This window comes from Atractosteus spatula, chromosome 5 (assembly GCF_055471065.1).
Source record: "Atractosteus spatula isolate fAtrSpa1 chromosome 5, fAtrSpa1.hap1, whole genome shotgun sequence".
Lineage (NCBI taxonomy): Eukaryota > Metazoa > Chordata > Actinopteri > Semionotiformes > Lepisosteidae > Atractosteus > Atractosteus spatula.
Genome location: NC_142710.1, coordinates 11,975,742 through 12,003,452, shown reverse-complemented (window position 1 = coordinate 12,003,452; position 27,711 = coordinate 11,975,742). Strand labels below are relative to the sequence as shown.

General features: G+C 49.5%; 3 protein-coding genes across 4 annotated transcripts; all 3 read left to right on the top strand.

Annotated features, from left to right (window-relative positions):
- The first annotated feature begins 85 nt into the window (after positions 1–85).
- On the top strand, positions 86–8,974 carry irf9 (interferon regulatory factor 9). Of its 2 annotated transcripts, none has more exons than XM_088916704.1 (9): positions 86–597; positions 1,184–1,367; positions 2,369–2,549; positions 2,683–2,852; positions 3,952–4,042; positions 5,313–5,366; positions 5,588–5,992; positions 6,441–6,556; positions 6,989–8,974. In XM_088916704.1, exons 2-9 carry the CDS (start codon positions 1,188–1,190, stop codon positions 7,121–7,123), a joined length of 1,332 nt encoding a protein of 443 aa, XP_088772830.1. In that variant the 5' UTR covers positions 86–597; positions 1,184–1,187; the 3' UTR covers positions 7,124–8,974. The 2 variants fall into 2 exon arrangements, with proteins under 2 accessions (XP_088772830.1, XP_088772831.1); XM_088916705.1 differs by having other exon boundaries at positions 115–597; positions 5,316–5,366.
- Positions 8,975–11,200: 2,226 nt separating this feature from the next.
- On the top strand, positions 11,201–17,645 carry LOC148834112 (ER membrane protein complex subunit 9-like). Its single transcript, XM_088916737.1, has 4 exons — positions 11,201–11,413; positions 12,825–13,021; positions 13,895–13,971; positions 15,695–17,645. The coding sequence occupies exons 2-4, from the start codon at positions 12,827–12,829 to the stop codon at positions 15,726–15,728; spliced, it is 306 nt and encodes a 101-aa protein (XP_088772863.1). The 5' UTR covers positions 11,201–11,413; positions 12,825–12,826; the 3' UTR covers positions 15,729–17,645.
- Positions 17,646–19,862: 2,217 nt separating this feature from the next.
- emc9 (ER membrane protein complex subunit 9) lies at positions 19,863–26,394 on the top strand. Its single transcript, XM_088916734.1, has 6 exons — positions 19,863–20,074; positions 21,529–21,725; positions 22,599–22,675; positions 23,699–23,768; positions 25,355–25,449; positions 25,768–26,394. The coding sequence occupies exons 2-6, from the start codon at positions 21,531–21,533 to the stop codon at positions 25,946–25,948; spliced, it is 618 nt and encodes a 205-aa protein (XP_088772860.1). The 5' UTR covers positions 19,863–20,074; positions 21,529–21,530; the 3' UTR covers positions 25,949–26,394.
- Positions 26,395–27,711: the final 1,317 nt, after the last annotated feature.

The window sequence follows — 27,711 nt, the reverse complement described above, 5'->3', positions numbered from 1 at the left end:
CAGCGCGCCCTCTGGCGGCCGCGGCCGCGGTACTGCAGGAAGAGGGAGGGCCGGGGCGAGCGCTTGCCGGGGAGTCACGTGATTTCTGGGAAAAGGAGCAGCTCCGCTGTGCTGTATCTGAGAGTCTGCCGGAGGGGGGGTGAGCGGAGGCAGAAGGCGAGAAGCGCACAGACAGGCGGGTCAGCACGGGCGCAGCACCGGACTCGCCGATCAGACCGCGGTTCTCCTCGACGGGTCAACACACCTCCTTCATCCCTCTCGCAAAGACAACTTTCATCTCCCCCCGCAGAAGTTATTATCAGGACTGGATCGACGTCGCTCTCCTGCGAAGCCCTCTTGAATTGTACTTTACAGACATTAATGCAAGATAGGCAAAGTTTTAAATTATTTTTGTTCCCGAGGAGATCGGTTTACAGGTGTGACCTGGTGTGACCTGTCTTCTGCAGTCTTCAGTCGATGATTCATCGGGTAGGTGCTGTTATGTAGTAGAGAGAAAGTTCTGACGACGGTGGGAACTTTATCACAGTGTTTGGACGGATACTGCAGCGTCGAAGAAAAAGTTCTTCATTGCGAACAGAGTCCATCGTTCCTTATCGGGTGAGAAGTGCTTTCTGCGTCTGCCTCCCTCACTACCTCCGATAACAGCTCTAGTCATTGTCTTCAGCACCGGTTATTCTTCTAAATGTTATTATTATTGCTTTTTATGCATACAGCCGGAGGGGGGCGGTAGTTCCCTCGGGCCCAGTGCAGTGTTAATGTACTGGAGTGTTCAGTCAGTGTGTCTGTATTAACCCCTCTCTCTCAGTGCAGTGTTAATGTACTGGAGTGTCCAGTCAGTGTGTCTGTATGAACCTCTCTCTCTCAGTGCAGTGTTAATGTACTGGAGTGTCCAGTCAGTGTGTCTGTATGAACCCCTCTCTCTCAGTGCAGTGTTAATGTACTGGAGTGTCCAGTCAGTCAGTGTGTCTGTATGAACCCCTCACTCTCAGTGCAGTGTTAATGTCCTGGAGTGTCCAGTCAGTCAGTGTGTCTGTATTAACCCCTCTCTCTCAGTGCAGTGTTAATGTACTGGAGTGTCCAGTCAGTCAGTGTGTCTGTATGAACCCCTCTCTCTCAGTGCAGTGTTAATGTACTGGAGTGTCCAGTCAGTCAGTGTGTCTGTATGAACCCCTCTCTCTCTCAGTGGGATGGCGACAGGTCGTGTTCGTTCCACTCGCCGGCTGCGCTCCTGGCTGGTGGAGCAGGTGAGCAGTGGCCGTTATCCTGGCCTGGTCTGGGATGACCTGGAGAAAACCATGTTCCGCATCCCCTGGAAACACGCCGGGAAGCAGGACTTCCGCTCCGACGAGGACGCTGCCATCTTCAAGGTGAGACAGGGCGGAGTGGGACGAGGGAGGAGGTCCTGGGACCGGGGCGTGGGGGAGCCAGGGTGCGCGCGAAACAGGAGAAACCGTCCGTGAGAATGACAGCAGTTACAGCATCGAGAGAAACAGCACCCCCCTCTGCGTGCAGGCTGACTGGGGGAACTGCAGCGGCCGCAAGAGCTATACTCATGGGGGTAGACTAGTTTATCATCGTGTGGAGTTCTTATTCACGCTTGTCTCTCGGGACACAGTACAGCAGACGACACCACACCTTGTAAACCGCACAGTGTTGTGGAGCAATGTGTTTTGGGGAGTGGTGGCTCTGTGGCTCGGGATCTGCGCCTGTGTGCTGGAAGGTTGCCGGTTCAAATCCTGCGGCCGGCAGAGCAATCCTCCTCCGTTAGGCCCCTGAGCGAGGCCCTTCACCCCAGCTGCTCCAGGGGTGCTGTATAAATGGCTGACCCTGCGCTCTGACCCCCAGCTTCTCTCCCTGTCTGTGTGTCTCATGGAGAGCAAGCTGGGGTCTGGGAAAAGACACATTCCTGATGCAAGAGATTGTACAGGGCCAATAAAAAGGGATCTGATCTTATGTTGTGGGCTATGTATGTCGTCATATCCAGGTCACTGCGATTCAGGTTTTCATGCCACCCAGCCACTTGTCCCAGACTCCCTGCGCCAGTTCGTGTCTTTCGTCCTTCCTCCTCTCCCTCCCTCCCTCCCTTCGGGCCAAATCTGCCCCCAGCCTTGACCCACCATGGCCTCCTAATAGCCCCTCCTCTCCCTGAACTGGCTCCACCTCTCTGCTCTCCTGCCCACCGAGAGCTGGTGTGTGGGGAGTGTCCTAGCGGGTGGGGCGACACGCTGGCGGTGGAGGGGATCCCTCCCACCTGTACGGCACTGTGGGAGGAGCGACGAGGGAGACGCTACAGAAGTGTGACTGTGGTTATCACTCTTCCTTCCCTCTGCCCCTCGCCGCCTGTCTCTGTGTGGCCCGACCCCCCCAGGCGTGGGCGGAGTTCAAGGGGAAGCTGAGGGCGGGCCAGAAGGACGACCCCGCCTGCTGGAAGACCCGCCTCCGCTGCGCGCTCAACAAGAGCCCGGAGTTCAGCGAGGTCAGAGACCGCTCGCAGCTGGACATCTCCGAGCCCTACAAGGTGTACCGCCTCGTGCCCCTGTCCGAGCAAGGTACCACCCGCCCGCCGGCCCGCCTGCCCGCTCGCCCGCGCGCCCCCGTTGCGCCGGGTCGGCTCGCTTGTTGCCCAGCGCGCGATCACCACATCTCGGCCTCCCTCCCCCCCCACCCCGTCTCGTGCTGCAGCGCCTCCGGCTCGAGGGAGGAAGATGAAGACGGGAGCGAGGGCCGGGAAGAGGAAGAGGGTGAAGAGCGAGTCCGAGTCCGAGTCCGAGTCGGAGGAGGAGGAGGAGGAAGAGGAGGAGAAGAAACGGATGAGGACAGAGAATGTCATCGCCATGGAGCCCACCACCGTGGTGAGACAATGAGCCGTTTCTGTTCACAATAGCGCCCCCCAGGCAGAGCAGGGGAACTGCGGCTGGTGTTATCAGTGGTTATAATTGTATAGAGAGACACAACAGCGCCCCCTCTGTGTGTACAGGCAGAGCAGGGGAACTGCGGCTGGTGTTATCAGTGATTATAATTGTATAGAGAGACACAACAGCGCCCCCTCTGTGTGTACAGGCAGAGCAGGGGAACTGCGGCTGGTGTTATCAGTGGTTATAATTGTATAGAGAGACACAACAGCGCCCCCTCTGTGTGTACAGGCAGAGCAGGGGAACTGCGGCTGGTGTTATCAGTGGTTATAATTGTATAGAGAGACACAACAGCGCCCCCTCTGTGTGTACAGGCAGAGCAGGGGAACTGCGGCTGGTGTTATCAGTGGTTATAATTGTATAGAGAGACACAACAGCGCCCCCTCTGTGTGTACAGGCAGAGCAGGGGAACTGCGGCTGGTGTTATCAGTGGTTATAATTGTATAGAGAGACACAACAGCGCCCCCTCGGTGTGTACAGGCAGAGCAGGGGAACTGCGGCTGGTGTTATCAGTGGTTATAATTGTATAGAGAGACACAACAGCGCCCCCTCTGTGTGTACAGGCAGAGCAGGGGAACTGCGGCTGGTGTTATCAGTGGTTATAATTGTATAGAGAGACACAACAGCGCCCCCTCGGTGTGTACAGGCAGAGCAGGGGAACTGCGGCTGGTGTTATCAGTGGTTATAATTGTATAGAGAGACACAACAGCGCCCCCTCTGTGTGTACAGGCAGAGCAGGGGAACTGCGGCTGGTGTTATCAGTGGTTATAATTGTATAGAGAGACACAACAGCGCCCCCTCTGTGTGTACAGGCAGAGCAGGGGAACTGCGGCTGGTGTTATCAGTGGTTATAATTGTATAGAGAGACACAACAGCGCCCCCTCTGTGTGTACAGGCACAGTGGGGGAACTGCAGCCCAGACTCCAATTAATACAGAAACTGCAAGAAACAGCGGCCCCTGACTTGGCTCAGGCCTAGCCATGACAAGAAAAAGAATGAGATTGGCACTGACAATAATTCTGTCTCTGTCTGTGTGCAGCAGGTGGAGACAGTCAGTGATGTCACTGCGCAGCTGGAGAGCATGGTCCACTCACCCGCCATTCTGAAACCGGTGGAGAGCCTGGATCCAGGTGAGTCTCAGTGTGTCTCAGTGTGTCTCAGTGTGTCTCAGTGTGTCTGTGGGTGTCTGTGTCAGCGTGTGAAAACGTGTGTGTCTGTGGGTGTGTCTGTGTGTCTCTGTGTGTGTTACTGTGTGTACACAAGCAGAGCTTGGAGTGAAAAGAGATACAGGGGTGCAGGCGATACTCAGAGCAGACAAGCCGTGTCTAAATGTTGAATAATAAAGCATGTTAAGGAAGTTTTAACGGGGTGATGTGATTTTGATCACACCCAGCCTGTGCTCTAGATTAGGGGTTACCCGTCCTGGTCCTGCGGCCCCACACACATGCCAGTGTTTGTTCCTGTCAAGCTCGTCTTATTGTCAGGACAGTGAGGCGTTTGGGGCTCATCTTATTGTCAGGACAGTGAGGGGTTCAGGGTTTGGGGTTCATCTTATTGTCAGGACAGTGAGGGGTTTGGGGCTCATCTTATTGTCAGGACAGTGAGGCGTTTGGGGCTCATCTTATTGTCAGGACAGTGAGGGGTTCAGGGTTTGGGGCTCATCTTATTGTCAGGACAGTGAGGGGTTTGGGGCTCATCTTATTGTCAGGACAGTGAGGGGTTTGGGGTGGGGGTTCATCTTATTGTCAGGACAGTGAGGGGTTCAGGGTTTGGGGCTCATCTTATTGTCAGGACAGTGAGGGGTTCAGGGTTTGGGGTTCATCTTATTGTCAGGACAGTGAGGGGTTTGGGGTGGGGGTTCATCATATTGTCAGGACACTGAGGGGTTCAGGGTTGGGGCTCATCTTATTGTCAGGACAGTGAGGGGTTTGGGGTGGGGGTTCATCTTATTGTCAGGACAGTGAGGGGTTTGGGGTGGGGGTTCATCTTATTGTCAGGACACTGAGGGGTTCAGGGTTGGGGCTCATCTTATTGTCAGGACAGTGAGGGGTTTGGTGGTATAACTGAGCACTCACCTGGCGGGCGTGGGTTCCTAGGACGAAGATTACAAACCCTGGTGCGGGTTTATTGGACGAAACCCCACTGCCTCCAGCAGAGTGAGCAGTGACCCTCACGGTACACAGCAGCTGAAACCTTCTAACATGGCTGGTAACGAGCTGATGACCTGATTGTGAGCAGCTCCAGCACAGAGCTGCTGATGGATCCCCACCTGTCCTTATCGCCCGTGTCTGTCTGTCAGTCTGGGGGCTGGGCTAATAGACTGACAGGTCTGTTCGCCGATGGACGAGCTTGTCTGTGCAGACGAGGGAATCCTGGTTAACTGTGCTCTGTCTCCCGCAGCAGTCAACGAGATCGAGGTGAACTTCAGGATTGAGACCTCCCCGCACATCACAGGTAATGAGTACGGGGATGACAGAGGAGCACCGGCACTGCAGCTGTTGTGTGTGGATGGAGTGTATTAATGTTTGTCCATGTATGTCTCTCTCCCTCTCCCTCTCTCTCTCCCTGTATCCTTACTCCTTCTCTCTCCCTGTATCCTTACTCCTTCTCTCTCCCTGTACCTCCCTCCCTCTCTCTCCCTGTATCCCAACTCCCTCTCTCTCCCTGTCCCTCAGCTCTGCCCTCTCTCCTGGTCTCTGTGCTGTATGGAGGTGAGGAGGTCCTGAGGAGGGAGGTCCAGAGTCGCGACGTGAGGATCGCCTACTGCCCCTCCCACTGCCCCTCTACCCCTCCCAGCTCGCTGGCGCCCTTCGCCGTCTCGGACACGGAGCGCATCTCTCTCCCAGAGCCCAGTGCGGTAGAAGACCCGTCGCGCCGCAGCGCGCTGATGGCCCTGCTGCCCTACCTGGAGAGGGGCATCATGCTGGCTTCCACCAATGGGGGCATCCACGTGCAGAGGTTCTGCCAGGGGCGGGTCTTCTGGACAGGCCCCACCCTCCACATGGAGAACCACGCCCCCCGGAAACTGGAGAGGACGCAAAACCCAGTGACGCTGTTCGACAGACAGGCCTTCCGGCAGGGTGAGTCACTGCTTCTGTTGCTGCACATTATATATAATACGAGAAACCAATGATGGTGATGACAGTGATAAACATAATGATGAGGATGATGATAGTGGTGATAATGATGGTGGTGCTGATGGCTGATGATAATGACGGTGATGACAGTGAGGATAATGTTGGTGAAGGTGATGATAATGATGGTGATGGCAGTGATGATAACGATGGTGATGGTGATGACAGTAGTGATGATGTTGATGGTGATGATAGTATTGGTGACGGTGATGTTGATGACAGTGATGTTGATGACAGTGATGATAATGATGGTGATGACGGTAATAATAATGTTGATTTGACATGATGATGAGTGACGATGGTGATAATAAACATAATGGTGGTAATAAAGATGATGGTGCTGATGATGGCATTGATGACGGAGATGATGATGATGATGCTCTATATGTTTCAGAGCTGGAGCTGTTCCGCTCTCAGGGAGGAAGCCCTCCTCAGTACAAGGTGACACTGTGCTTTGGGGAAGAGCTTACAGACTCTGACAACTGTGCTGACAAGCTCATCACTGTGCAGGTACCTGTCTGTGGGTAGTGGACCCTCTCAGTCTTTCTGATTCACCCCTCTCTCTCGGTGCAGTGTTAATGTACTGGAGTGTCCAGTCAGTGTGTCTGTATGAACCCCTCTCTCTCAGTGCAGTGTTAATGTACTGGAGTGTCCAGTCAGTGTGTCTGTATGAACCCCTCTCTCTCAGTGCAGTGTTAATGTACTGGAGTGTCCAGTCAGTGTGTCTGTATGAACCCCTCTCTCTCAGTGCAGTGTTAATGTACTGGAGTGTCCAGTCAGTGTGTCTGTATGAACCCCTCTCTCTCAGTGCAGTGTTAATGTACTGGAGTGTCCAGTCAGTGTGTCTGTATGAACCCCTCTCTCTCAGTGCAGTGTTAATGTACTGGAGTGTCTAGTCAGTCGGTGTGTCTGTATGAACTCCTCCTTGCTTTCTCTTGTCAGGTGTATCAGCCATGGGCTCAGCAGCAGGTATTAGAGGTGTCTTCTGTTCGTGATTCAATAACCCTCCTGCAGAACCTGGCCAGCCAGTCACCATTCGGCGAGGTGACCCTTAGCCTTATTGAAATGGAGGACTGAGGAAGGAGATTCCAGCACACAAAACCTTCACATCCAATGTTTGATGATGTTTCATTCCAGTCTGTTGACATTTGGCTCCAAATGGCTACAGAGGGAATTGTTAGGATTCTTTTTCTGCTCCAACCTGGGTCACTGGGACATGAAACACACACACACAGCCCTGAGCTCTGCTGTGTCCCAGCAGTGAAACACACACACACACAGCTCTGCTGTGACCCAGCAGTGAAACACACACACACAGACACAGCCCTGAGCTCTGCTGTGTCCCAGCAGTGAAACACACACACACACAGCCCTGAGCTCTGCTGTGACCCAGCAGTGAAACACATACACACAGCCCTGAGCTCTGCTGTGAGCCAGTGAAACACACACACACATCCCTGAGCTCTGCTGTGACCCATTGAAACACACACACACAGCCCTGAGCTCTGCTGTGAGCCAGTGAAACACACACAGACACAGCCCTGAGCTCTGCTGTGAGCCAGTGAAACACACACAGACACAGCCCTGAGCTCTGCTGTGACCCAGCAGTGAAACACACACACAGCCCTGAGCTCTGCTGTGAGCCAGTGAAACACACACACACACACAGCCCTGAGCTCTGCTGTGACCCAGTGAAACACACACACAGCCCTGAGGTCTGCTGTGACCCAACAGTGAAACACACACACACACACACACACAGCCCTGAGCTCTGCTGTGACCCAGCAGTGAAACACACACACACAGCCCTGAGCTCTGCTGTGACCCAGCAGTGAAACACACACACACACAATACTCTATATTTCATAAGGCACATTGACAAACTCATTATTAATTAAAAGGATTTGTTTATTAATGACTTAGTAAGAGCCACTTTCCCATAACTAAGTGCAAATCGTCTTTTAAGTTCAATTTCCACTTTAATAATTACTTGCACTTTTTAATAACGTAAAAGTCTCGGAATTAAACTATTGTTACTACTACTGCCCTACAATGCAACAGCAACTGAAGAGCACCGTGGACTTGTGTACCTAGGACATAGAGCATTCATGGTAGTTAAGGTTCCGCAAACAAATGTTTACTATTTAATTTTAGTCCCTTTTCTTCCTCTTCAGATTTAGTTTTATTTATTTTACACAAAGATTGTTCTTGTTTGCCTGTGTATCTGATCAGCTCCACTGATACGTGAACGGGAATGTTTTCCTCTCCTGCTGTGTCACCGCACAGAGCTGCGGACTTTGAGCCCTTTAAACACTTTGCGCTCGTACTGTATGTGTGCGCCAGACGGTTTTGCTGGGAGGCCTGGTCTTGTCCCCAAAACAGACACTCATCTTATTTCATCAATAGGTTATCGCAATCATTTTGCCACAATCTAAAGCAGCATCTAAATGTCTGAAGCAAGATATAGCTCTTGCGGAACAACCAAGAATGCTCCAGGCCACTGCTAAGGCATCCATTCCAGATGCACTTGACCAGGAGCCCCAGCCTGAACAAAGATGTGCGAAATGGTCGGGCGATCAATCCTATTATTCCAATTTCTTTCCCATTATTCAGTTTTATCAGCCTTGGCAGCCGGACAATACCAGACACAAATAAGGAACAGGCATAAACACTGGATTGTATGGGCCTGGCATGATTCTGGCCTTCTATGCCTCATGCGGGGACTGACACGTATGCTCATGGCAGAAGCTGTTACTTGCACCACAAAGCACAGAGGCCTTGTGCGACAGCTGGTGTTTAGGGAGGGCTGTGTATTTGTAAATATTTGCCTTCTTTATCGATATGTACTCTTCATTACTGTTTGTTCTCTCGATATCTGTGTATCACTCATCATTGCCTAGGCAATAAATATGATTTATTATACCTGAATAAGTGTCGCTTTCTGTGTGTCTATACACCGTAAATGTGCAGTGTGTACACATTCACTCTGTAAGTCTGTGCATACCATCATTTAGTGCTTCAATCACAGCCTTACATTCTGCAGTTGGGCGGGCTAATGTAAATTCCCATGATGTCACCCAATTCTCTAGCCAGGGAGTAGGAGTTCTCCTGCCAGAGAATTGGACCACATCACTGTGAATGTTGTGAGTGTTGTCTAATCACAGTCAGGGTACAGTCCAGGTCTGCCTAGCAACAGCCTGGATTTGAGGACATTCATGGGGTGGGCTGTGCAGATGGCAGTTGTCATTAATCCCGGCCCCCCCAATGTTAATTCAGGTAACTGGGTTGGGAGAGTCTGGAAGAAGCCAGCCTGCCCTGCTGTTGAAGCTGACACCTCGGCTTCTCTCAAGCAACAGCTGGGAGGGATCCTCCGGTCAGCACACCTTTACACAAAGAGTGGTGGGAGGGTGGAACAGGCAGTCCAGGAGCCCCGGGGTGCGTTAACCTTTCATGGTCCGTCGGGACGTGAAAGTCCTGGCCGTAGGAAAGATGTACGAGCTCGGAATCTGGCTTGGGGGGGGACTGTGGGGCCGAGATGGACGCCAGGCAGAGCTCTTCTTCCAAAGAGCCAGCTGGGCATGATGCACCCCTAAAATAAGAGATCTAATAACCGAGACGGATGCCTCCTTTACAGAGTTTTGTCTTGCGGGAATGAAGATATAAACTACTTTTTGCAAGTTTCACCACATGAAACTATTTTTTCCCCACAGATTTATCACATGAAGGGGCTAATCGTAGCCTCAGTAACCAAGCTGCGGTTGCAAATGTAGAGAAACTCTTTACACGTTAACTTGGCTGTTTTTCGAGGAAAGGTTAAAACCCGCTCTGTCTCGATGTTTCCTGATCGACGTTGACAGTTATTTTTTAAAATAAGTTTTTATTTAAACATCAGAAATACAAAAAAATGAGGCGGAATTTTGAAATAGATACAAAGATACCCTTCACAGCCAGAGGAATCCACAATTGTAAAAACACAAAATGATACAATGGAAATGTGTAAAAAGTATGTCTCGCCTTTTGATTCTTTAAATTTCTAATAGAATTTTTATAAAAAATGAATTCAACTTTAAAAGCGTGAATAGAGGGAGCAGTATTATATATATAAGAGCAGTATTAGACCATTTACTTTTGTGGATGAAGTAAATAGCCAAAATAATTAACAGATTAACAATAAAAACAAATCCTTTATCCAAATCAGATCTAACGAACTATAAAATAACATCACAATCTTTCAATTTAAAATTGACCTTTAAATAGTTCAGGTGGGGAGCTGCGTCAGCGTGCGCAGGCTGCAAAGGAACAAGTCACAGGTTTATTCCAGGCTGAACAGAGAAGAGAAGACACACCTGAAGGAGGCTCCACGGCCGAAACGTTGCGTTTTCTTTCTTCCCATGGAATAAACCTATTACTTGTCCCTTTACCTTTAAATGTTTAACAATAACATTTGGCAAATCTATCCAAACCAGTTTTGTATATATATACAGTTAAAAAAAATGTAACAGAGCTTCCTTCTCATTATTACAAAATACACATAAGTCATCGCGTTCGTGTTGAAATCTAGGAAGTGGTCAATTTAACAGGATAAAATCTATGACCGATCTTAAATTAAATTTCTTTAACTTTATTTGTAAGATTGTATCTCTCAGCAATTGTCCAAACTAATTTCTAATTTATACTCCTCAACACAGTATTCCAAAAGAAGACACAAGAAAGTATAAAACATGAATCGCACACGTTCATAAAAACGTTAACACTGTTCACACAACTAGTGGAATAGAGCTCCTCGCCAAAGCAGCCGACAACTAACACGTTAACCACTATAACCACTAATACCACCACCACCTCCTCCTCCTCCTCCCCTCAGGCGCAGGAAGAGCTTGTAAACTTCCGGTTCCGGTTCCTGACATTACAAGACTTCACCTTTAAGGGGCAGGACCAGAAAAGCCCTTTAAATCGAGGAGGAGGAGGGGCGGCCGCGGAGCTTTCCATCCAATCACCGCCTCGGAACGCGTTTCAGCGAATGAGGGCCGCTGCTGAAGGAGACGACCCGCCTTCAATGATGAATTCTATCCAATCGGTGATCGAAGCTCATCTGATTGATGTAAGAAAAGGCCAGTAAAAATTGAATGCCATTTCAGCCAATGCTACGGCAGTTGAGTAACACTGTTGCCAGGCAGAAAATAAGCTCTTCGGGACGTCGTTTTTACCAGTTCGAGACCAAAGAACGGCTTGAAATCAGCGATAATTGTTTCGAAAATTTAGAAATGACGTTACCAGCTGCATAATGAATTAAAAGTTTGGGTTATTTTATACCTGAAAACGCATGACGGATATTTTATTTAGCAGATACTACCGAACATCAACACAGTAAGAATGATATCTGAATTCTGTTTTGATATGTTGTAGTTCTTGTTGCAGTGTATTGTAGTTGTTTCTTAACTCTCTTCAGTCCAGTCAGTCAGTGTGTCTGTATGAACCCCTCTCTCTCAGTGCAGTGTTAATGTACTGGAGTGTCCAGTCAGTGTGTCTGTATTAACCCCTCTCTCTCTCTCAGTGCAGTGTTAATGTACTGGAGTGCCCAGTCAGTGTGTCTGTATGAACCCCTCTCTCTCAGTGCAGTGTTAATGTACTGGAGTGTCCAGTCAGTGTGTCTGTATTAACCCCTCTCTCTCAGTGCAGTGTTAATGTACTGGAGTGTCCAGTCAGTCAGTGTGTCTGTATGAACCCCTCTCTCTCAGTGCAGTGTTAATGTACTGGAGTGTCCAGTCAGTCAGTGTGTCTGTATTAACCCCTCTCTCTCAGTGCAGTGTTAATGTACTGGAGTGTCCAGTCAGTGTGTCTGTATGAACCCCTCTCTCTCAGTGCAGTGTTAATGTACTGGAGTGTCCAGTCAGTCAGTGTGTCTGTTTTAACCCCTCTCTCTCAGTGCAGTGTTAATGTACTGGAGTGTCCAGTCAGTGTGTCTGTATTAACCCCTCTCTCTCAGTGCAGTGTTAATGTACTGGAGTGTCCAGTCAGTGTGTCTGTATGAACCCCTCTCTCTCAGTGCAGTGTTAATGTAAATGTACTGGAGTGTCCAGTCAGTCAGTGTGTCTGTATGAACCCCTCTCTCTCAGTGCAGTGTTAATGTACTGGAGTGTCCAGTCAGTCAGTATGTCTGTATGAACCCCTCTCTCTCAGTGCAGTGTTAATGTACTGGAGTGTCCAGTCAGTGTGTCTGTATGAACCCCTCTCTCTCAGTGCAGTGTTAATGTACTGGAGTGTCCAGTCAGTCAGTGTGTCTGTTTTAACCCCTCTCTCTCAGTGCAGTGTTAATGTACTGGAGTGTCCAGTCAGTGTGTCTGTATTAACCCCTCTCTCTCAGTGCAGTGTTAATGTACTGGAGTGTCCAGTCAGTGTGTCTGTATGAACCCCTCTCTCTCAGTGCAGTGTTAATGTAAATGTACTGGAGTGTCCAGTCAGTCAGTGTGTCTGTATGAACCCCTCTCTCTCAGTGCAGTGTTAATGTACTGGAGTGTCCAGTCAGTCAGTATGTCTGTATGAACCCCTCTCTCTCAGTGCAGTGTTAATGTACTGGAGTGTCCAGTCAGTGTGTCTGTATGAACCCCTCTCTCTCAGTGCAGTGTTAATGTACTGGAGTGTCCAGTCAGTCAGTGTGTCTGTATTAACCCCTCTCTCTCAGTGCAGTGTTAATGTACTGGAGTGTCCAGTCAGTCAGTGTGTCTGTATTAACCCCTCTCTCTCAGTGCAGTGTTAATGTACTCTGTCTCTCTCTCAGCGATGGTGGAGGTGGAGCTCTCCTGTCTCTCCTATGTGAAGATGTTCCTTCATGCCTGTCGTTACCCTCACTGTGCAGTGAATGGGCTGCTGCTCTCCTCCAGTCCTGCTGAGGGCGCTATGTGCGTGTCAGACTGCATTCCCTTGCTGCACTCCGGCCTGTCTCTCTCGGCCATGACGGAGGTCGCTCTGAATCAGGTAATGAACTTGCTAGGCTTAGTTCTCGAAGTGCGAGTTTCCCTGTCTCCATCACGGAGAATCACCATGACCTGTGTTTTGTACTCTGAGCTCTTACAACACCTGGTTTATTAATCGGATCAGTTCATTCTTTCCAGCTGTGTTCAGACCCTGGTTTCAGTAGCTGGGGGTGTGTAGTTACTGAGCGCTGTATCAGAGCTGTGTTCAGACCCTGGTTTCAGTAGCTGTGGGTGTGTAGTTACTGAGCGCTGTATCAGAGCTGTGTTCAGTCCCTGGTTTCAGTAGCTGTGGGTGTGTAGTTACTGAGCGCTGTATCAGAGCTGTGTTCAGTCCCTGGTTTCAGTAGCTGTGAGTGCTCAGTAACTACACACTGCAGCGGAGCTGTGCTCAGTCAGTCTGTTCTTGCAGTGCTCAGTTCTCACTTCCCTGTGCGTAACCACTCAGTAGGACAGTTAGCTCTGCAGACACAGGTGGGAGAGACTCTACCTCACTCTCCCTCAGTCCTGCCTGCAGCCTGACTGCGTCCACTTCGAGACCCTGTGCTTACTGAGTGGGTACAGCTGACAGAGCAGATCCTGAGACAGCCCTCAGTCCAGGCTCAAAACTCACCCTGAACTTACACCATGAAGACCTCAACACGGGTGAAGTATAGATCAGGCAGTCAATTTAAAAAGTCCCAATCAGTCTTCTCTCTCAGGGTGTTGAGTGAATTGGTAATAATGTCTATGTTACCGAATGTACACACTCAGATCACCACAGACAGAAGATTGAGTGTACTGTGAGCTTGATTACTCCTGATGTTTCATCAGAGTATTACCATTATTGAGGTTATTAATATTAAAACATATTTTTTTTGTTTCAATTGTAATTAAGGTTGATGTTTGGTGTGCCCAGAATCAGCAGAGAATCGTGGGATACTACCAGGCCAACGCGAGTGTATCTGACAACAGGTAATGAAGAAATATAGTAAACACAATTGCACGTTGTCTCACTGTGTCCAGTCAGTGTGTCTGTATGAACCCCTCTCTCTCAGTGCAGTGTTAATGTACTGGAGTGTCCAGTCAGTGTGTCTGTATTAACCCCTCTCTCTCAGTGCAGTGTTAATGTACTGGAGTGTCCAGTCAGTGTGTCTGTATGAACCCCTCTCTCTCAGTGCATTGTTAATGTACTGGAGTGTCCAGTCAGTCAGTGTGTCTGTATGAACCCCTCTCTCTCAGTGCAGTGTTAATGTACTGGAGTGTCCAGTCAGTGTGTCTGTATGAACCCCTCTCTCTCAGTGCAGTGTTAATGTACTGGAGTGTCCAGTCAGTGTGTCTGTATGAACCCCTCTCTCTCAGTGCAGTGTTAATGTACTGGAGTGTCCAGTCAGTCAGTGTGTCTGTATGAACCCCTCTCTCTCAGTGCAGTGTTAATGTACTGGAGTGTCCAGTCAGTCAGTGTGTCTGTATGAACCCCTCTCTCTCAGTGCAGTGTTAATGTACTGGAGTGTCCAGTCAGTGTGTCTGTATTAACCCCTCTCTCTCTCTCAGTGCAGTGTTAATGTACTGGAGTGCCCAGTCAGTGTGTCTGTATGAACCCCTCTCTCTCAGTGCAGTGTTAATGTACTGGAGTGTCCAGTCAGTGTGTCTGTATTAACCCCTCTCTCTCAGTGCAGTGTTAATGTACTGGAGTGTCCAGTCAGTCAGTGTGTCTGTATGAACCCCTCTCTCTCAGTGCAGTGTTAATGTACTGGAGTGTCCAGTCAGTCAGTGTGTCTGTATTAACCCCTCTCTCTCAGTGCAGTGTTAATGTACTGGAGTGTCCAGTCAGTGTGTCTGTATGAACCCCTCTCTCTCAGTGCAGTGTTAATGTACTGGAGTGTCCAGTCAGTCAGTGTGTCTGTTTTAACCCCTCTCTCTCAGTGCAGTGTTAATGTACTGGAGTGTCCAGTCAGTGTGTCTGTATTAACCCCTCTCTCTCAGTGCAGTGTTAATGTACTGGAGTGTCCAGTCAGTGTGTCTGTATGAACCCCTCTCTCTCAGTGCAGTGTTAATGTAAATGTACTGGAGTGTCCAGTCAGTCAGTGTGTCTGTATGAACCCCTCTCTCTCAGTGCAGTGTTAATGTACTGGAGTGTCCAGTCAGTCAGTATGTCTGTATGAACCCCTCTCTCTCAGTGCAGTGTTAATGTACTGGAGTGTCCAGTCAGTGTGTCTGTATGAACCCCTCTCTCTCAGTGCAGTGTTAATGTACTGGAGTGTCCAGTCAGTCAGTGTGTCTGTTTTAACCCCTCTCTCTCAGTGCAGTGTTAATGTACTGGAGTGTCCAGTCAGTCGGTGTGTCTGTATTAACCCCTCTCTCTCAGTGCAGTGTTAATGTACTGGAGTGTCCGGTCAGTCAGTGTGTCTGTATGAACCCCTCTCTCTCAGTGCAGTGTTAATGTACTGGAGTGTCCAATCAGTCGGTGTGTCTGTATTAACCCCTCTCTCTCAGTGCAGTGTTAATGTACTGGAGTGTCCAGTCAGTCAGTGTGTCTGTATGAACCCCTCTCTCTCAGTGCAGTGTTAATGTACTGGAGTGTCCAGTCAGTCGGTGTGTCTGTATTAACCCCTCTCTCTCAGTGCAGTGTTAATGTACTGGAGTGTCCAGTCAGTTGGTATGTCTGTATGAACTCCTCCTTGCTTTCTCTTGTCAGGTGTATCAGCCGTGGGCTCAGCAGCAGGTATTAGAGGTGTCTTCTGTTCGTGATTCAATAACCCTCCTGCAGAACCTGGCCAGCCAGTCACCATTCGGCGAGGTGACCCTTAGCCTTATTGAAATGGAGGACTGAGGAAGGAGATTCCAGCACACAAAACCTTCACATCCAATGTTTGATGATGTTTCATTCCAGTCTGTTGACATTTGGCTCCAAATGGCTACAGAGGGAATTGTTAGGATTCTTTTTCTGCTCCAACCTGGGTCACTGGGACATGAAACACACACACACAGCCCTGAGCTCTGCTGTGTCCCAGCAGTGAAACACACACACACACACACACACACACACACACACACACACACACACACACAGCCCTGAGCTCTGCTGTGACCCAGCAGTGAAACACATACACACAGCCCTGAGCTCTGCTGTGAGCCAGTGAAACACACACACACACACACACAGCCCTGAGCTCTGCTGTGACCCAGCAGTGAAACACACACACACAGCCCTGAGCTCTGCTGTGACCCAGCAGTGAAACACACACACACAGCCCTGAGCTCTGCTGTAAGCCAGTGAAACACACACACACACAGCCCTGAGCTCTGCTGTGACCCAGCAGTGAAACACACACACACAGCCCTGAGCTCTGCTGTGACCCAGCAGTGAAACACACACACACAGCCCTGAGCTCTGCTGTGACCCAGTGAAACACACACACACAGCCCTGAGCTCTGCTGTGACCCAGCAGTGAAACACACACACACAGAATACTCTATATTTCATAAGGCACATTGACAAACTCATTATTAATTAAAAGGATTTGTTTATTAATGACTTAGTAAGAGCCACTTTCCCATAACTAAGTGCAAATCGTCTTTTAAGTTCAATTTCCACTTTAATAATTACTTGCACTTTTTAATAACGTAAAAGTCTCGGAATTAAACTATTGTTACTACAACTGCCCTACAATGCAACAGCAACTGAAGAGCACCGTGGACTTGTGTACCTAGGACATAGAGCATTCGTGGTAGTTAAGGTTCCACAAACAAATGTTTACTATTTAATTTTAGTCCCTTTTCTTCCTCTTCAGATTTAGTTTTATTTATTTTACACAAAGATTGTTCTTGTTTGCCTGTGTATCTGATCAGCTCCACTGATATGTGAATGGGAATGTTTTCCTCTCCTACTGTGTCACCGCACAGAGCTGCGGACTTTGAGCCCTTTAAACACTTTGCGCTCGTACTGTATGTGTGCGCCTGACGGTTTTGCTGGGAGGCGTGGTCTTGACGTGGTCCCAAAACAGACACTCATCTTATTTCATCAATAGGTTATCGCAATCATTTTGCTATAATCTAAAGCAGCATCTAAATGTCTGAAGCAAGATATAGCTCTTGAGGAACAGCCAAGAATGCTCCAGGCCAAACCATCATACCAGTGAGAGAGCAAGGCTTCACCACCAGACCCGTTTAATCGATCAAAGACGAATTAGACCTGTTGTGTCGATAGCCGAGGTTTCACTGCTAAGGTATCCATTCCAGATGCACTTGACCAGGAGCCCCAGCCTGAACAAAGATGTGCGAAATGGTCGGGCGATCAATCCCATTATTCCAATTTCTTTCCCATTATTCAGTTTTATCAGCCTTGCCAGCCGGACAATACCAGACACAAATAAGGAGCAGGCATAAACACTGGATTGTATGGGCCTGGCATGATTCTGGCCTTCTGTGCCTCATGCGGGGACTGACACGTATGCTCATGGCGGAAGCTGTTACTTGCACCACAAAGCACAGAGGCCTTGTGCGATAGCTGGTGTTTAGCGAGGGCTGTGTATTTGTAAATATTTGCCTTCTTTATCGATATGTACTCTTCATTACTGTTTGTTCTCTCGATATCTGTGTATCACTCATCATTGCCTAGGCAATAAATATGATTTATTATACCTGAATAAGTGTCGCTTTCTGTGTGTCTATACACCGTAAATGTGCAGTGTGTACACATACACTCTGTAAGTCTGTGCATACCATCATTTAGTGCTTCAATCACAGCCTTACATTCTGCAGTTGGGCGGGCTAATGTAAATTCCCATGATGTCACCCAATTCTCTAGCCAGGGAGTAGGAGTTCTCCTGCCAGAGAATTGGACCACATCACTGTGAGTGTTGTCTAATCACAGTCAGGGTACAGTCCAGGCCTGCCTAGCAACAGCCTGGATTTGAGGACATTCATGGGGTGGGCTGTGCAGACGGCAGTTGTCATTAATCCCGGCCCCCCCAATGTTAATTCAGGTAACTGGGTTGGGAGAGTCTGAAAGAAGCCACCCTGCCCTGCTGTTGAAGCTGACACCTTGGCTTCTCTCAAGCAACAGCTGGGAGGGATCCTCCGGTCAGCACACCTTTACACAAAGAGTGGTGGGAGGGTGGAACAGGCAGTCCAGGAGCCCCGGGGTGCGTTAACCTTTCATGGTCCGTCGGGACATGAAAGTCCTGGCAGTAGGAAAGATGTACGAGCTCGGAATCTGGCTTGGGGGGGACTGTGGGGCCGAGATGGACGCCAGGCAGAGCTCTTCTTCCAAAGAGCCAGCTGGGCATGATGCACCCCTAAAATAAGAGATCTAATAACCGAGACGGATGCCTCCTTTACAAAGTTTTGTCTTGCGGGAATGAAAATATAAACTACTTTTTGTAAGTTTCACCACATAAATCTGTGGGGAAAAAATAGTTTTATCACATTAAGGGGCTTATCGTAGCGTCGGTAACCAAGCTGCGGTTGCAAATGTAGAAAAACTCTTTACACGTTAAGTTGGCTGTTTTTCGAGGAAAGGTTAAAAACCGCTCTGTCTCGATGTTTCCTGATCGACGTTGACAGTTATTTTTTAAAATAAGTTTTTATTTAAACATCAGAAATACAAAAAAAATGAGGCGGAATATTGAAATAGATACAAAGATACCTTTCACAGCCAGAGGAATCCACAATTGTAAAAACAAAAAATGATACTTTTTACACATTTCCATTGTATGTCTCGCCTTCTGATTCTTTAAATTTCTAATAGAATTTTTATAAAAAATGAATTCAACTTTAAAAGCGTGAATAGAGGGAGCAGTATTATATATATAAGAGCAGTATTAGACCATTTACTTTTGTGGATGAAGTAAATAGCCAAAATAATTAACAGATTAACAATAAAAACAAATCCTTTATCCAAATCAGATCTAACGAACTATAAAATAACATCACAATCTTTCAATTTAAAATTGACCTTTAAATAGTTCAGGTGGGGAGCTGCGTCAGCTTGCGCAGGCTGCAAAGGAACAAGTCACAGGTTTATTCCAGGCTGAACAGAGAAGAGAGAAAACACACCTGAAGGAGGCTCCACGGCCGAAACGTTGCGTTTTCTTTCTTCCCATGGAATAAACCTATTACTTGTCCCTTTACCTTTAAATGTTTAACAATAACATTTGGCAAATCTATCCAAACCAGTTTTGTATATATATACAGTTAAAAAAAATGTAACAGAGCTTCCTTCTCATTATTACAAAATACACATAAGTCATCGCGTTCGTGTTGAAATCTAGGAAGTGGTCAATTTAACAGGATAAAATCTATGACCGATCTTAAATTAAATTTCTTTAACTTTATTTGTAAGATTGTATCTCTCAGCAATTGTCCAAACTAATTTCTAATTTATACTCCTCAACACAGTATTCCAAAAGCAGACACAAGAAAGTATAAAACATGAATCGCACACGTTCATAAAAACGTTAACACTGTTCACACAACTAGTGGAATAGAGCTCCTCGCCAAAGCAGCCGACAACTAACACGTTAACCACTATAACCACTAATACCACCACCACCTCCTCCTCCTCCCCTCAGGCGCAGGAAGAGCTTGTAAACTTCCGGTTCCGGTTCCTGACATTACAAGACTTCACCTTTAAGGGGCAGGACCAGAAAAGCCCTTTAAATCGAGGAGGAGGAGGGGCGGCCGCGGAGCTTTCCATCCAATCACCGCCTCGGAACGCGTTTCAGCGAATGAGGGCCGCTGCTGAAGGAGACGACCCGCCTTCAATGATGAATTCTATCCAATCGGTGATCGAAGCTCATCTGATTGATGTAAGAAAAGGCCAGTAAAAATTGAATGCCATTTCAGCCAATGCTACGGCAGTTGAGTAACACTGTTGCCAGGCAGAAAATAAGCTCTTCGGGACGTCGTTTTTACCAGTTCGAGACCAAAGAACGGCTTGAAATCAGCGATAATTGTTTCGAAAATTTAGAAATGACGTTACCAGCTGCATAATGAATTAAAAGTTTGGGTTATTTTATACCTGAAAACGCATGACGGATATTTTATTTAGCAGATACTACCGAACATCAACACAGTAAGAATGATATCTGAATTCTGTTTTGATATGTTGTAGTTCTTGTTGCAGTGTATTGTAGTTGTTTCTTAACTCTCTTCAGTCCAGTCAGTCAGTGTGTCTGTATGAACCCCTCTCTCTCAGTGCAGTGTTAATGTACTGGAGTGTCCAGTCAGTGTGTCTGTATGAACCCCTCTCTCTCAGTGCAGTGTTAATGTACTGGAGTGTCCAGTCAGTGTGTCTGTATTAACCCCTCTCTCTCAGTGCAGTGTTAATGTACTGGAGTGTCCAGTCAGTCAGTGTGTCTGTATGAACCCCTCTCTCTCAGTGCAGTGTTAATGTACTGGAGTGTCCAGTCAGTGTGTCTGTATGAACCCCTCTCTCTCAGTGCAGTGTTAATGTACTGGAGTGTCCAGTCAGTCAGTGTGTCTGTTTTAACCCCTCTCTCTCAGTGCAGTGTTAATGTACTGGAGTGTCCAGTCAGTGTGTCTGTATTAACCCCTCTCTCTCAGTGCAGTGTTAATGTACTGGAGTGTCCAGTCAGTGTGTCTGTATGAACCCCTCTCTCTCAGTGCAGTGTTAATGCACTGGAGTGTCCAGTCAGTCAGTGTGTCTGTTTTAACCCCTCTCTCTCAGTGCAGTGTTAATGTACTGGAGTGTCCAGTCAGTCAGTATGTCTGTATGAACCCCTCTCTCTCAGTGCAGTGTTAATGTACTGGAGTGTCCAGTCAGTCAGTATGTCTGTATGAACCCCTCTCTCTCAGTGCAGTGTTAATGTACTGGAGTGTCCAGTCAGTGTGTCTGTATGAACCCCTCTCTCTATATATCTGAATTCTGTTTTGATATGTTGTAGTTCTTGTTGCAGTGTATTGTAGTTGTTTCTTAACTCTCTTCAGTCCAGTCAGTCAGTGTGTCTGTATGAACCCCTCTCTCTCAGTGCAGTGTTAATGTACTGGAGTGTCCAGTCAGTCAGTGTGTCTGTATGAACCCCTCTCTCTCAGTGCAGTGTTAATGTACTGGAGTGTCCAGTCAGTGTGTCTGTATTAACCCCTCTCTCTCAGTGCAGTGTTAATGTACTGGAGTGTCCAGTCAGTGTGTCTGTATGAACCCCTCTCTCTCAGTGCAGTGTTAATGTAAATGTACTGGAGTGTCCAGTCAGTCAGTGTGTCTGTATGAACCCCTCTCTCTCAGTGCAGTGTTAATGTACTGGAGTGTCCAGTCAGTCAGTATGTCTGTATGAACCCCTCTCTCTCAGTGCAGTGTTAATGTACTGGAGTGTCCAGTCAGTGTGTCTGTATGAACCCCTCTCTCTCAGTGCAGTGTTAATGTACTGGAGTGTCCAGTCAGTCAGTGTGTCTGTTTTAACCCCTCTCTCTCAGTGCAGTGTTAATGTACTGGAGTGTCCAGTCAGTCAGTGTGTCTGTATTAACCCCTCTCTCTCAGTGCAGTGTTAATGTACTCTGTCTCTCTCTCAGCGATGGTGGAGGTGGAGCTCTCCTGTCTCTCCTATGTGAAGATGTTCCTTCATGCCTGTCGTTACCCTCACTGTGCAGTGAATGGGCTGCTGCTCTCCTCCAGTCCTGCTGAGGGCGCTATGTGCGTGTCAGACTGCATTCCCTTGCTGCACTCCGGCCTGTCTCTCTCGGCCATGACGGAGGTCGCTCTGAATCAGGTAATGAACTTGCTAGGCTTAGTTCTCGAAGTGCGAGTTTCCCTGTCTCCATCACGGAGAATCACCATGACCTGTGTTTTGTACTCTGAGCTCTTACAACACCTGGTTTATTAATCGGATCAGTTCATTCTTTCCAGCTGTGTTCAGACCCTGGTTTCAGTAGCTGGGGGTGTGTAGTTACTGAGCGCTGTATCAGAGCTGTGTTCAGACCCTGGTTTCAGTAGCTGTGGGTGTGTAGTTACTGAGCGCTGTATCAGAGCTGTGTTCAGTCCCTGGTTTCAGTAGCTGTGGGTGTGTAGTTACTGAGCGCTGTATCAGAGCTGTGTTCAGTCCCTGGTTTCAGTAGCTGTGAGTGCTCAGTAACTACACACTGCAGCGGAGCTGTGCTCAGTCAGTCTGTTCTTGCAGTGTTCAGTTCTCACTTCCCTGTGCGTAACCACTCAGTAGGACAGTTAGCTCTGCAGACACAGGTGGGAGAGACTCTACCTCACTCTCCCTCAGTCCTGCCTGCAGCCTGACTGCGTCCACTTCGAGACCCTGTGCTTACTGAGTGGGTACAGCTGACAGAGCAGATCCTGAGACAGCCCTCAGTCCAGGCTCAAAACTCACCCTGAACTTACACCATGAAGACCTCAACACGGGTGAAGTATAGATCAGGCAGTCAATTTAAAAAGTCCCAATCAGTCTTCTCTCTCAGGGTGTTGAGTGAATTGGTAATAATGTCTATGTTACCGAATGTACACACTCAGATCACCACAGACAGAAGATTGAGTGTACTGTGAGCTTGATTACTCCTGATGTTTCATCAGAGTATTACCATTATTGAGGTTATTAATATTAAAACATATTTTTTTTGTTTCAATTGTAATTAAGGTTGATGTTTGGTGTGCCCAGAATCAGCAGAGAATCGTGGGATACTACCAGGCCAACGCGAGTGTATCTGACAACAGGTAATGAAGAAATATAGTAAACACAATTGCACGTTGTCTCACTGTGTCCAGTCAGTGTGTCTGTATGAACCCCTCTCTCTCAGTGCAGTGTTAATGTACTGGAGTGTCCAGTCAGTCAGTGTGTCTGTATGAACCCCTCTCTCTCAGTGCAGTGTTAATGTACTGGAGTGTCCAGTCAGTGTGTCTGTATTAACCCCTCTCTCTCAGTGCAGTGTTAATGTACTGGAGTGTCCAGTCAGTGTGTCTGTATGAACCCCTCTCTCTCAGTGCAGTGTTAATGTACTGGAGTGTCCAGTCAGTCAGTGTGTCTGTATGAACCCCTCTCTCTCAGTGCAGTGTTAATGTACTGGAGTGTCCAGTCAGTCAGTGTGTCTGTATGAACCCCTCTCTCTCAGTGCAGTGTTAATGTACTGGAGTGTCCAGTCAGTCAGTGTGTCTGTATGAACCCCTCTCTCTCAGTGCAGTGTTAATGTACTGGAGTGTCCAGTCAGTGTGCCTGTATTAACCCCTCTCTCTCAGTGTAGTGTTAATGTACTGGAGTGTCCAGTCAGTGTGTCTGTATGAACCCCTCTCTCTCAGTGCAGTGTTAATGTACTGGAGTGTCCAGTCAGTGTGTCTGTATTAACCCCTCTCTCTCAGTGCAGTGTTAATGTACTGGAGTGTCCAGTCAGTCAGTGTGTCTGTATGAACCCCTCTCTCTCAGTGCAGTGTTAATGTACTGGAGTGTCCAGTCAGTCAGTGTGTCTGTATTAACCCCTCTCTCTCAGTGCAGTGTTAATGTACTGGAGTGTCCAGTCAGTGTGTCTGTATGAACCCCTCTCTCTCAGTGCAGTGTTAATGTACTGGAGTGTCCAGTCAGTCAGTGTGTCTGTATTAACCCCTCTCTCTCAGTGCAGTGTTAATGTACTGGAGTGTCTAGTCAGTCAGTGTGTCTGTATTAACCCCTCTCTCTCAGTGCAGTGTTAATGTACTGGAGTGTCCAGTCAGTCAGTGTGTCTGTATTAACCCCTCTCTCTCTCTCAGTCCTACCCCTTGTGCTGTGAAGATTGCTGATAAGATTGCGGAACAGTGTAGCAGTGCTGTCCTTGTGATGGTGAGAGACTCTTGTATACCTTCACTGTGTCCAGTGTTGCAATTCACTGCCCAGAACCACTGTGTACAGACTGGAGTCCTGTGTCTGTGGTTAATACGTACAGTCAAAGGAAACCAAGTATCACCCCAATATCAAGTACTGGCTCTCTGTAGGTATTTGCCGTTGTTTTTAGTAAATTCCTCAGAGTTTACTGAGGTCATTGACTATAGTAAGAAGAAGAGAAGGTTTTCTGAGCCAGACTTTCCAGAGCCAGTTTCATTGTGTATCTGAGACTCTGTGGGCTCCTCTGAGACGGAGAGCTAGCCTGTCCTGTCTTACTCGGCCTTTGTTGTGTGATTTGCTCTTATGATCTCTTTGGTAGATTGTAGCCAATTGATCTGAGTGTCTCGGAGAGAAACCGGAGTATCGGCTTCAGTAGCATGGCCGAGAAGCTTATTAAACACTCTTATCACCCTTTGTGTAAAGTAGCATCTCCTGTTGTTGGTTTTAAATAACAATAATAAACTGTATTTTATGTAGCGCCTTTAAAGGTGGCTTCTCAAAGTGCTTTACAGGATGACAACAACAATAAATAAGGAGAATACACAAGATAAGACACAATGACAACACACAGAGGAGACCGTGGGTGGTGGTACTAAGAAGAGCAGAGGGGTGAAGAATGGAACCAGTTCAGTAAAGGCTCTTCTGAAGAAGAGGGTTTTGAGTCTGGATTTGAAGGAGTTTAGCGAAGGTGAAATGAACATACACACAGACAGGGCCAGCTGTAACACCCTGTAGCTCACAGCTGGCAGCCCACTGGAGCTCAGCAGGTGTGAGCCTGGCCAGTACCTGGATGGGAGACCTCCCGGGAAAAACCAAGGCTGCTGCTGGAAGAGGTGTGAGTGGGGCCAGCAGGGGGCGCTCACCCTGCGGTCTGTGTGGGTCCTAATGCCTCAGTATAGTGACACTATACTGTCAAAAGGCACTGTCCTTCAAATCGGCCGTAAAACCAAGGACCAAGGTCAACCAAATTTCCCCCTGGCCTTTACCAGTCATGGCCTCCTGATCACCCCCCTCTCTGAACTGGCCTCATCACTCTGCTCTCCTCCCCACTGAGAGCTGGTGTGTGTGAGCAGACTGGAGCATCATCCAGGTGGGGCTGCACACTGGTGCTGGTGGTGGAGGGGATCCCCATCACCTGTAAAGAGCTTTGAGTCGAGTGTCCAGAAAAGCGCTATAGAAGAGCAGGGTATTAGGAGAGTAGGGGTGTTACCCCAGCATGCTGCCCAAAGTTCCTCCTGGCCTTAACCAGTCATGGCTTCCTGATCACCCCCCTCTCTGAACTGGCCTCATCACTCTGCTCTCCTCCCCACTGAGAGCTGGTGTGTGTGAGCAGACTGGAGCATCATCCAGGTGGGGCTGCACACTGGTGCTGGTGGTGGAGGGGATCCCCATCACCTGTAAAGAGCTTTTGAGGGGAGTGTCCAGAAAGTGCTATAGAAGAGTGGGGAATAACACCAATCTTATTGTGCAGCCGGGGACACTTCCCAGGGGAGGGGGTGGGGTGCGCGGCTCGCTCACGGGCTGTGGCGGTGTGTGCTCGGCAGGTGGAGAACTCGAAGGTGTCGGCGGAGTACGGCGCGCCCCCCATCGTGGTCTACGAGAAGAGAGACGCGCGCTGGACGCTGAAGGACAAGCACCAGTGAGTGAGCTCTCTCCGCCCCCACTGATGATGGGCTGGAGTGTGTGCCGCAATCGTCCGTGAGGGAGCGCCCTCTGGTGGTCGCGGGTGTGTGCAAAGGGCTGTGGGATCTGTCCGGATGAACAGTGCTGCGGTTTAATCAGTGAATCGGTGTTTCCTGTCAAGACCGTTAAGAGAGGCTGTTCGTTACCGGTTCGGTGGCTGAGGCTCGTTAAAAATCTGAGCTGGAAGTGGAAGGAGGAAACGCTGGGGCCCTGGGATTCTCTCCTCCAGCTGTCGGGCCAGTCCCTGAATCCGGTGTGTGTGTGTGTGTCCCAGGATCATGCTGCGGCAGTGGGAGCAGACGCGCGCCGTCGCCGAGGAGCTGCGGGCGGACAGGGCCCAGGCGCTGCTGGTGGACTTCGACAGCCACCTGGACGACCTGCGCCGCGACTGGACCAACCCGGAGCTCAACGCCAGGATCGCCGAGCTCCGCGCGCCGGCCGGCGCCGGCCTCTGAGCAGGGCGGGAGTCTGGGGGCGATGAAGCGCCCTGCTGGGGCGCAGAAGCAGCGGGTTCCCTCCTCCTCCGCTCCCCCCCCCAAGAGAGGCCAGCGGGTTCTCTTGGCAGGGCGGGGTCAGGGGTCAGAGTTCACAGCCCGAGTTCTGCGCTCTGCACGCCCCTCGCGAGCTGGGCTTTTCCCACGGTGGCGGGGGGGGGGGGGGGCTACAGCCTGCTGTTCGGCCTCCTCCGCCAATTAACGCCCCCAAACAGAGAGAGACGGGGTGGGAGGGCGAGCAGGTGGAGAATCTGTGTCTGGGGGTGGGGCAGAGTTCTCTTGTGCCAGGAGGGAGGAGGTCAGGGCACAGTGGGGGAGGTGTTGGGAATGTGGGAAATTGGGGGTGTGGGCTGTAGAGATGCTTTGTGAATGTCCTGTTTCAAGACGATAATAAAGCAAAGCGATTCAACACCTGGTGTGAGCTGCTGGAAGGCCGGCGGAGTGTGGAGGATATGATTAATCTGACCGGCCCGCGTCACGTCATCCGGTTCTCCGAGTCTTACAGTCGCTTCCCACGGTGACAGAAGAGGGGGTTTAAATCCTGTTCCTGTCTCCCTGAGCACGTGCGCTGCCCCAGACACCCCCCTGCAGGCTGGGGGGCGAGGGTGCAGGGAGCTCACCTCTGTCCCAGGCCACCAGCGGTCAGTGCGCCAGCCCCAGAGAGAGAGAGGGGAAAGCCAGCGGGCTCCTGCGGAGGGTGAGGCCAGGGGCCGTCCAGTCCCGCTCCTGGAGGGGGTTTTCTCTCTAAAGCAAAGGAGTTGTGTCCCTTGTCCAGTTACTCCAGTAAGGAGCTGATTCAGGGTGCTGGGACTAGATACAAAGGGACGAGGGACACCTGCACCAGACACTGTGACCCCCCACCTCCAGGAACAGGGTTGGACAGTCCCAATACAGACACACTCCAGGAGCAGATGATGACAACCTTGCTGTGGACAGGCTGACCCCTCCAAGACCAGGACTGGACAGCCCTACTGCAGACACACTGACTGACCCCTCCAGGACCAGGACTGGACAGCCCCGCTGCAGACACACTGACTGACCCCTCCATGACCAGGACTGGACAGCCCTGCTGCAGACACACTGACCTCTCCAGGACCAGGACTGGACACCCCTACAGACACACTGACCTCTCCAGGACCAGGACTGGACAGCCCCGCTGCAGACACACTGACCTCTCCAGGACCAGGACTGGACAGCCCAGCTGCAGACACACTGACTGACCCCTCCAGGACCAGGACTGGACAGCCCTGCTGCAGACACACTGACCTCTCCAGGACCAGGACTGGACACCCCTACAGACACACTGACGTCTCCAGGACCAGGACTGGACAGCCCCGCTGCAGACACACTGACCTCTCCAGGACCAGGACTGGACAGCCCCGCTGCAGACACACTGACTGACCCCTCCAGGACCAGGACTGGACAGCCCCGCTGCAGACACACTGACTGACCCCTCCAGGACCAGGACTGGACAGCCCCGCTGCAGACACACTGACTGACCCCTCCAGGACCAGCACTGGACAGCCCTGCTGCAGACACAGTGACTGACCTCTCCAGGACCAGAACTGGAGAGCCCTGCTGCAGCCACACTGACTGACCCCTCCATGACCAGGACTGGACAGTCCTCCAGGGTTCAGTACACTGTATATCCAGGACTAATGACAGAGTCACTCCTGTGCACAGGCTAATCGGACGTCTTGCTAACTGATACAGTGCAGGGCAAG